We start from the raw sequence: 9,233 nt of genomic DNA on the forward strand, positions 1-9,233 counted from the left end.
GACCTCGGCCTTAGACTTTCCTCTTGCTCTGCTTAATATTAATAGTTACTATCCTATAGCAGATAATTATTACTGTTTGCTTTTACCTAACCGCTTAATAAGAGGGAACCTAGCATTCCTAGCCGCTAACTAAATACAGGTAGATCTTTTATACCTTAATAGCTTTATTAAGGCTCTTTAGGCTCAGAAGATATAAAGCAGCCTTAACTTTCTTAAGTCGCAAACCCGAATATCGAGATCAAATTCAGTGATATTGCCCATTTTAGGAGCGAGAGGTTCCTCCAAGGCTTTAAGGTCGCGTATGTTGAGATGAGACAGTGAGATCATGGGAGTAAAATCATAGTCGTCAATCGAAACGTTGGCAGGGACCAGGAAGCCTTGTCCAAAGTCGAATGGCTCTTCAGCGTCGATGCCACGTGGGCTTGTTGCTGGCATCGCCAGTACAGGGGCCAGGGAGATGATAATGATCTTAAAAGAATGCATAGTGATTGGCTTGAAATGGGTAGCGATAGAGTTAAGATGCTGAGTTGTATACCATCACCAGCACGGTCTGTCTTATTTATACATATTCATCACAATGTCTTCTGGCACTCCTTTACGCCTGATATCTCGAAGGTTTCCTCATTTAGGGGCTAAACGCTATCGCACGATAACGGAACACTTTTTCCAGAATCTTGGGGGTCATACACCATCGCATGTTCCTTGGCCTTTAGGCAATATCCTATCAACGTGATCCCATCATGTTGTGTAACGCAGAACCAGAAGCGACCTTCTCCTTCAAGACTTCTGAATCCTTCAAAGTAACAACTCAGGTATTACAACTGCGTTCTGGAACCTCGCGGACTCCAAATACTGCGCAACGCTTTGACGATAACTTACGACCTGACATATCAAGCTATACCGCCGATGCATTGTGATTTAGACCCCAAGAGATACATGTGAGCTGAGGCCTCTAAGGCTATGTTGAGATGCAAAAGCACAAATATACGGTAGCCAAAGAGTCTAAGGCCCAATGATGACAGGGGGATAACCATGCCATGTAACCTGCCAAGACTGCCGGACCTGTCGTGGCTCTTTCCGCGGGATCTGGACTCTGGGCGTGTATTGGGGGCCTAGAAGCACTATCAGAAACAGACAGGGGGTATTCTTGGCAATAGTTGACAGTACTACTAGTAGTCGAGAGTCTTACTTCTTCAGCACTTCATATAGAGTCTAGGCCCATGGTTCATTATAGATTATTATTAATGTGGTTCATTATCAGTGAGGCGTTGTTAACGTAGCAACGTTTCTTCAGAACCATTGTATCTTCAGGCATTACATACGCCATGATACATCTCTTTGCCAAGCATAATTGATTTTCAGCTCCCTGTTACACCGCCTCATTTCACAGTGGTATGCGGAAGCGCAATGCAGGCCAGCAAATGTCGGCGATTGAAGGTACTAGCCCTTGTCTTGGAAGTCGCAATCTACGAATGAAATAGATTCGCCGAGCTCCGATATCAGACCAATCACGACATGGATTATTGACTTTAATTGGGGTGGGTTTGAAGTCTTATGAACATACAATGCAGCTAGTAGAAACATTACCTGTGTTATTCTAAGGCTTTTACTATCGCAACTAGATAAGCTTGGGGACTTGACGGCAGATATATATAATCATTGATTCTGACCAAGATAGAGACTTGACGAAGAGGTGAAATGCGGTATCCATCTATGCGGCACACACAGCAGAGGGTCATATAAGAGAGGGTTAAAAGGGCTTTAAAAAGGCAAAGTATAATAGTTCTTATCTTCTCCCCATATGAGATCAAGTTTCTGAGGCAAACACTGTTAGAACAAATTCTTGGAATGACACACCATTCTATGGATCGCAACAGCTACTATGACCTTCTATCATAATTTGCTTTTTCATGAGGCCCGCATTCGTTGGAAACTTACTCAGCCTATAGGTTCTCTCGATTATGTCTCAATCCTATGGCTCTTTATCTGATGACGTAGGATAGATAGGTTTTGTCTTGGAATCGGCTCCTTCCTGTATGGTAACTGATCTTCATAGTCAGCTCACTGCAACGCAAGGGATTAGTGAGATCATCCTTCTCGGCCAATCGCATCTCAAGCCAATCAACTGCACAGAACTAGTCACCAATGATTACTGATCCGAGACAGGGAGTGACATTGATTGCCCTTTTGGGTAAATGAAATCTTCTTGGACTATTAGATATGATGCGTTTTTGGTTAAGCGGCCTGCAGCATATCACACCTGCCTGCTTTCTGACATTTTTATAGTTACTTTTTCTGACTGTGATGATGAGCTGACCTTGCGTAATGATTGATGTCAACATAACAAGATAAGCACTTCTTGCGGAGATATAAGAGCCCAGCTTTTGGAATTTATCTCCTAATGTCAAACCTCCTCTTGCTTTATGATACAAGACCTCTACTACCAGAATGCATTTTCCTAATTATACAACGGTCGTCCTCGACTTGGGCGGCGTGCTGATTAACTACGGCGCTAAGAACACTGTCGGCTTAACCTCAACCCAAATTAAGAGTGCTCTCGACTCCCCACACTGGCATGAGTATGAGAGAGGCAAGGTTTCCAAGCAGGATGCCTATGATCAAGTCACTCAAGCATTCAACATTGATCTAGAGACTTGGACCGAGGCACTGGAGCAGATGAAAGATGGAATGCAACCTAATAGGGTGCTTATATCTGCTATCAAGGACTTGAGGACAGCTTATCCAACAGTCAAGATCTGTTGCCTATCAAATATTCCAGAACCAGAACTTGCTCTTCTCAAAGATGAGATCGAGAGCTGGGGCATCATCGACCAATTCGTCGCCTCTTCCGATCTACAGCAGAGAAAGCCCGAAATGGGAACCTATAGCGCATTTTTGGAGAAGATACAAGAATCAGCGGCAAACTGCATCTTCATCGACGACAAGGTCGGCAGCGTGGTCAACGCACAAGGCCTAGGGTTCAAAGGCATCGTTTTCAGCACTTCCGATGAGCTCATCAGAGTTCTCCACAATCTACTCGGCGACCCTGTTGCTCGCGCAAATCTTTACTTGAAGCAGAACGCAAAAAGCCTCTTCTGCACCATGAATACAGGTGGTCTTCAGCCGGACAACTTCTCTCAGCTGCTCATCTTTCATCATACAGGAGACCGGTGAGTCCTTGGGAGCAGACCTTCTCACTATTGCCTTACTTATTCTCGTTATAGAGACCTTGTTTTGCTGAAGAACGAGGGCGATACATGGAATTACTTTCATGGCAGTCCTACGTATGATGGCACGACATACCCGGATGATCCCGACACAACGTGTTTGGCATTGACGATGCTGGAAGATATTTCCATAGGACAAAAGCTCAAGGCGAGGGATGTGATGTTATCTTATGTTAACAAAGACGGTCTTCCAGAAGTAAGTGCTGATTCAGTGACGTGTCTCTTTTCAAATCTCATCCTTTTCTAGGCTTGGTTCAATAAGAACCGCCCACGATTCTGTCACTGCATCTGCGCCAATGTCTTTCGCTTCTTCACGATCAACCACTGGACTGAGAAACTCCCCAAAGTCTACGAATATCTCTGTCGCGTACTAGAGACCAGAGCGTTTCTCCACGGCAGTCGTTACTACAAAATCCCAGATTGGTTCTTATACATTCTCTCAGACCTCTGCGCCAGACGTCCATCTGACGAAAAGCTTCAGGGAATGAGAGATTTGCTTGTTGAGTGCGTCGAAGAACGCATGGGATGCGATGACAATATTCTCGGGGCTGCAATGAGAGCTTTGAGTGCTCAATCTTTGGGTTTGAAGAATGGTAGGGATCTCAAAATTTTACTGGAGAGCCAGCAGGTTGATGGTGGATGGGAGTTGGCATGGTTGTGGAGTTATGCGACTAAGCCACTAAAGATTGGAAGTAGAGGCGTTGTCACCGCTATGGCCATGGATGCGATTCAGCAGGCCATGGGCTGAGGTATGACGAAACGACGTTGTAAAGCTTATACTGTAGTGGTTGTGCTAGGCAATTCAAGTCGTATTGGAATGAAGCTGGCAAACCGGTCTTCTCACCGATTTCAAAAGACCGCTATGATTTGAGCAAATGAGGGGAAAGATGTCATGTTTGCCAAGGCCGCGATGCTGTCGTTTTTAAGTGGGGAATATTCGGGATGACATTAAACCGAGCTAACGATTGAGGGGAAAGTCAGGATCAGGTGACTAGATCTCGGAGGTCATACCGACTTCTCAATCTGAGTTATTAAACTCTCGTCAGAAAGACAAAATTCATCAGTGAAACCGTGTTTAGTCATGTTTGAAGAAAAGATCGTCGACTTCAAACCCTCACCTGGGTCAATCCCGTTAGCTGGTGCTTCGATTGTGGTGGACCAATCAGATTACCCTGGTGTTATCCGCGCCGCAGAGGACTTGGCCCGAGACTTTGCTCGTGTGACAAAGGGGGATGCAAGTCCGTTGGTTGTAATATCAACTGAATCGGATTACGACAAGATACAGACCAAAACAGCTATCATCGTTGGCAGTGTTGCTTCGAGTGGGATCATCAAGACGCTTGCACAGCAGGGTAAACTTGATACACAAGCGGTTGACGGGAAATGGGAGAAATTCAGCACGAATATCATCGACCAGCCATTGGGGAAGTGTGAGAAGGCTTTGGTTATTGCTGGGAGTGATAAGCGCGGCACCATCTTTGGCATCTACACACTCTCGGAACAAATTGGTGTCTCACCGTAAGTCATTCCAAACGAGGTCAATTCAACGAGATTCACTGATACTGAAAAGATGGTATTGGTGGGCCGACGTACCGCCAAAACACCATGAAGAACTTTACGCGACTGAGAAACAGACGGTTCATGGTGAGCCATCTGTGCGACACCGAGGTATTTTTCTGAACGATGAAGCACCTGCTTTGACAGGCTGGGTGCGAGAGAAGTTCGGAGGATACAACTCAAAGTTTTATGTCAAAGTCTTTGAACTTCTACTCAGGCTCAAGGTATACGATCTGCCTATTTGACTGCGACGCACCACTAACGACACGCAGGCCAACTTCCTCTGGCCAGCTATGTGGCCCGGCTACCCTAACCCCGGCGCATCATTCTTCACAGACGATCCACTGAACCAAAAGCTCGCAGACGAATATGGTATCGTCATATCAACTTCTCACCACGAACCCATGCAGCGGCTCTCGAATGAGTGGTTTGCCGAGAATCCAGACGGAAGCTGGAATTGGTTGACCAACAAGCAGAAAATCACGGAATTCTTTGAACATGGCGCTAGTCGCGCCAAGGGCTGTGATTCTTACTTTACTCTGGGTATCAGAGGAGAGTATGATAAGAAGATGCTTGCTGAGGATCCTGCTGCTGTGGTGCAGGATGCTATTGAGACGCAGAGGCAGGTTATTAAGAAGGTTTATGGGCAGGAAGATGGTGTGCCTCGTGAGTGTTATGCGATTACGGGTTGTGAGGTAGCTAACTGGTGCAGAACTCTTCGCTATCTACAAGGAGGTTCAGTCCATGTTTGAGACAGGTCGACTGAGCGTTCCCGATGATGTAACGCTGCTGTTTCAGGATGACAACTTTGGCACGATCCGTCGACTTCCTACAAAAGAAGAGGCCAAGAGGAAGGGCGGGGCTGGTGTAAGTTCCTCTACTTACATTTCAGCGCTCGCTGACCATCGCTTAGGTATATTACCACCTTCAATACGTCGGAGATCCTCGAAGCTATAAGTGGATCAACACAAACTCACTAGTAAGTCTCAAACCCCTCTCTCCCGATCAACTGCTAATGGGGTGCAAGGGAAAAGTATGGCATCAATTACAGCAAGCTTATCACCACAACGCTCGCCAAATCTGGGTCTTCAATGTTGGCGACTTGAAACCGCAAGAGATTCCCATCTCCTTCGCCATGGCCCTAGCTTGGGACATCAACAGTATCAAGCACGATACTCTCTCGCAGTTCTTCCGCCAAGCCGCTGATCGAGAGTTTGGCGCTGAGCTCGCAGATGACGTTGGGTCGATCTGGCACCGACATGATCGACTACTAGCTTTGAGAAAGCATGAGCATATTGAGCCTGATACTTTCTCCGTTTTGCATTACAGAGAGGCCGATAGCGTCTATCGTCAATGGAAAGAGCTTCTCGACGATGCTGAAAACCTGCAAGCCCGTGTTTCTGAAGAACAAAAAGCAGCGTCTTTCCAGCTCGTTCTTCATCCAACCAAAGCGTCATATATCTATAACAAAGTACGTTGGAGTCAAGCTCTAAACAAGCTGTATGCTCGCCAAAGACGAAACTCGGCAAACACATACGCCCAAATCGCTCTGGACGCCTTTGACCAAGACTTTACTCTTTCGGAAGAGTATCACAGCCTTTTGGACGGAAAGTGGAACCACATCCTGATGCAGCCTCATTACGGCTACGAAGATACATGGCATGCTCCCTCGCGAGATATGATTGGTGGATTATGCTTTGTTCAGAAACGTCAGAACTCCAATCCAATTGTGGGACAGATGGGTGTTGCTGTCGAAGGCCATGAGGGTGTGAGGCCCGGTCGGATTAACGAAGAGTCTGAGCGAACGCATCCTAGTCGACGAGATCTTGTTCCTGGTTTGACTTTACGGCCTATGAGTCGGTATGGACCTGAGGCTCGATACTTTGATATCTTCACCCGGGGAGTACCGAATATTAACTGGTCTGTTTCAGCGCTTCAGCCCTGGATCAAGCTGTCGAAGGCCTCCGGGATCTTGGTACCCGGTGAAGATGATGCCCGGGTTGAGATCTCGATTGACTGGGATCAGGTTCCTGATGATTTCAAAGAGGAAGTACTCATCGACGTTCGGTCGGAGGAAGGAGATTTTGAACAGGTTCATTTGCCGATCAATGGCAGACGAGTGCCAGACTCTTTCGGGGGCTTCGTTGAGCAGGACAGTTTTGTGTCTATCCCTGCCACCGATTGTCACCTCGAGGCTCCGTACCTGGTTCTGCCCGATGCTGGCAGACTGGCAACTGGCTCTTTGACTCTCGTCCCAGGTACCGATAGCGACGGTTCGATACCCTTCATTCACTATCCTTTCTACCTCTTCAGTGAGACTTCCAACGCTACTTTAGTTCTTTACTTCGGCACGACTCTGGATCTTTCCTCTGACGATATGCTGGCCTACGACGTCGGAATCGACGAGGAACAAAGCCAAAGCTATCCTCTGCAGAAGAGAACTCCAGAGAGTGAGAAGAATGCTGCTGATAAGGGATGGGCGTCTGCCGATGGCTGGTTCTTTGCTGCGTCGGATAACGTTTGGGTCCGAGAGCATGCGGTTACGTTGGGACCTGGTGCACATTCACTACATATCAAGTTGAGACATGCAAATATGTTGCTTGAGAAGATTGTGGTTGATTGTGGAGGTGTAGCAAAGAGCTACTTAGGCCCTCCCTTTGGCATCAAAGCTTGAGGCTTACGAAGATAATCATCAACGCATGTCACAAGTCGGATAATTACAATGAATTACAATGCCATTGTATTGTTCACGGTGATGGCTTTTAAAAAGGTTTAGTCTATGAGTGAATGTATATGCAGATGTATATGCAGATGAGTCTCCAGCGCCTGTTTCCCATGTTCAAAAAAAATAGATACTTGAAATCAGATACGCTCCATTTAGCAAGTCAGGCTGAACTTGAGCTTGCGGTCCTTGTTCGCAATACCGAAGTACTTCTCAACCTCAGGGGTAGCTAGAGGCGCGTCGAAAGCAGTGAACCAGAAACCACTAGCATCCTTCTGCTGCCACAGCCAGCATCCAACATTGTTGTAGTAGCTCTGCAGGCTAGCGGTAGTAGCAGCGGCCTTCTGGTAGTTAGGTCCCTTAGTAGGCCATCCCGTCTCTCCAACCCAGACAGCAGCCTTGGAGTTAACAGCCTTGACGTGCTTCTGAACATTCCAGTACGAGTTCTGGAAGGTCTTCAAGCGCAGAGCATCCTTGATGGGAACGCCCTGCCAGTAGGGAAAGCCGTTGGTGATGGCAATATCGCACGCCTTGGTGACCACGTCGTTGCGGCCGTCGACCCACGCAGTCCAGGTGTCGGTGTGGCCGACCTTGAGGTTCTTGTTGAACTGGCGCACCATGCCGCGCACGTCGTAGATCTGCTGGGCCAGCTTGTCGGGGGAAATGTCCTTGCGGTACAAGTCCTCGGAACCGACGGAAATAGCGGCGATCCAGTCGGTGCCGTACTGCTTGATGACCTTGAGAAGAGCGGCCTTGTCACGGCCGAAGTGAGCATCGTCGGTGGCCCAGACGCCAACAAGGATCTTCATGCCGGTCTGCTTGGCGGCGGGGACAGCCTTGACCAATGCTGAAAACCGTCAGTATGAGCCGATCTTATAGTATACAGGGGGTTAACTCACTGTTGCAGTCATCGGCGGAGTAGAGGCGCACGGCGTTGAAACCCTTGTTCCAGCTCTTGATAGTCTGGAAATCCTTCTTCCAGTCCGCAGTGTACTTGCAAAGCCCATCAGCCCTGTTGGCACCCATACTGAAACCCTTGTACTGCCCAGCCAAAGCCTGACCGGGGAGGAGCATCAAAGCCGCCGCAAGGGCGCCAATAGATCCGAAAAGCTTCATATTGAAAAAAAGATAATTGAACGAAAGTGATGAATAAGCGAGTGACGGGTATAAACAGCCAAGAAATGGACAAGAAAAAAAGTTGGGGGAAGGACGTCTGTTTATTTAAATTAAACGACCCCCTTTTCCTTGCAGGGGGCAGACTGGTTTTTTGCCGCTGAATCCTCGTATTGATCCATGTTGGGTGAGGCGTTCTAGACCAATTCTTCGTAAGCGTGATGCTATTTTTGTAGATGCGCCGGTAATTCCGTGGCGCTAGGGACGGGTTTTATGGGGATGGGAGAGGTTCCAGTCATTTTAAAGATCAGATGAACATTAATGCTTGATTTGGGTTTTGCATGAATTCATGTCGTTTACGTCATTGCCGAGATGGGAGGGTTAGAGATCTGATGACATGGGGTGAATCGCTATGCCGTTATCACGCGTTGAGTGGTTTTGCTGGTGACGTGACGGGTCAGGAGAATTATCTTATCAGTTTATCTTATCGGATCAACACTTTTATCGCTCATCGGCCCATACCCTAAACCTCTATTGCCTAACGTCCGTCACCCAAAGACTGGCCACCCCCACAGACCGGCCACCCCGACCAAAACACCAAGAACCGGATATCA

The 9,233-nt window shown here is 47.5% G+C and overlaps 4 protein-coding genes across 4 annotated transcripts; 2 read left to right on the forward strand and 2 right to left on the reverse strand.

The window, feature by feature from the left end:
- Positions 1–225: 225 nt before the first annotated feature.
- On the reverse strand, positions 226–483 carry FOIG_16306 (uncharacterized protein; the record flags this gene model as incomplete). The annotated part of the gene is made up of 1 exon (XM_031217743.1): positions 226–483. A coding segment is annotated over one exon (258 nt), but the record flags the coding sequence as incomplete, so codon positions are not given.
- A 1,965-nt stretch (positions 484–2,448) lies between these two features.
- FOIG_16307 (uncharacterized protein) lies at positions 2,449–3,975 on the forward strand (the record flags this gene model as incomplete). The annotated part of the gene is made up of 3 exons (XM_031217744.1): positions 2,449–3,170; positions 3,225–3,423; positions 3,475–3,975. The coding sequence occupies 3 exons, from the start codon at positions 2,449–2,451 to the stop codon at positions 3,973–3,975; spliced, it is 1,422 nt and encodes a 473-aa protein (XP_031052541.1).
- Positions 3,976–4,308: 333 nt separating this feature from the next.
- FOIG_16308 (uncharacterized protein) lies at positions 4,309–7,458 on the forward strand (the record flags this gene model as incomplete). Its single annotated transcript, XM_031217745.1, has 6 exons — positions 4,309–4,745; positions 4,798–5,008; positions 5,057–5,450; positions 5,497–5,651; positions 5,698–5,763; positions 5,812–7,458. The coding sequence occupies 6 exons, from the start codon at positions 4,309–4,311 to the stop codon at positions 7,456–7,458; spliced, it is 2,910 nt and encodes a 969-aa protein (XP_031052542.1).
- A 31-nt stretch (positions 7,459–7,489) lies between these two features.
- FOIG_16309 (glycosyl hydrolase family 17) lies at positions 7,490–8,872 on the reverse strand. The gene is made up of 2 exons (XM_031217746.1): positions 8,406–8,872; positions 7,490–8,353 (listed from the first exon to the last, which is right to left on the reverse strand). Exons 1-2 carry the CDS (start codon positions 8,620–8,622, stop codon positions 7,662–7,664), a joined length of 909 nt encoding a protein of 302 aa, XP_031052543.1. The 5' UTR covers positions 8,623–8,872; the 3' UTR covers positions 7,490–7,661.
- Positions 8,873–9,233: the final 361 nt, after the last annotated feature.

This window comes from Fusarium odoratissimum (assembly GCF_000260195.1).
Source record: "Fusarium odoratissimum NRRL 54006 unplaced genomic scaffold supercont1.75, whole genome shotgun sequence".
NCBI lineage: Eukaryota > Fungi > Ascomycota > Sordariomycetes > Hypocreales > Nectriaceae > Fusarium > Fusarium odoratissimum.

Excerpts from the sequence above, each read along its gene's own strand:
- FOIG_16309 (XM_031217746.1), bottom strand. The coding sequence starts at position 8,622 with ATGAAGCTTTTCGGATCTATTGGCGCCCTTGCGGCGGCTTTGATGCTC. Across the intron at positions 8,354-8,405 it reads CTCCGCCGATGACTGCAACA|CATTGGTCAAGGCTGTCCCC; the intron begins GTGAGTTAACCC and ends GACGGTTTTCAG.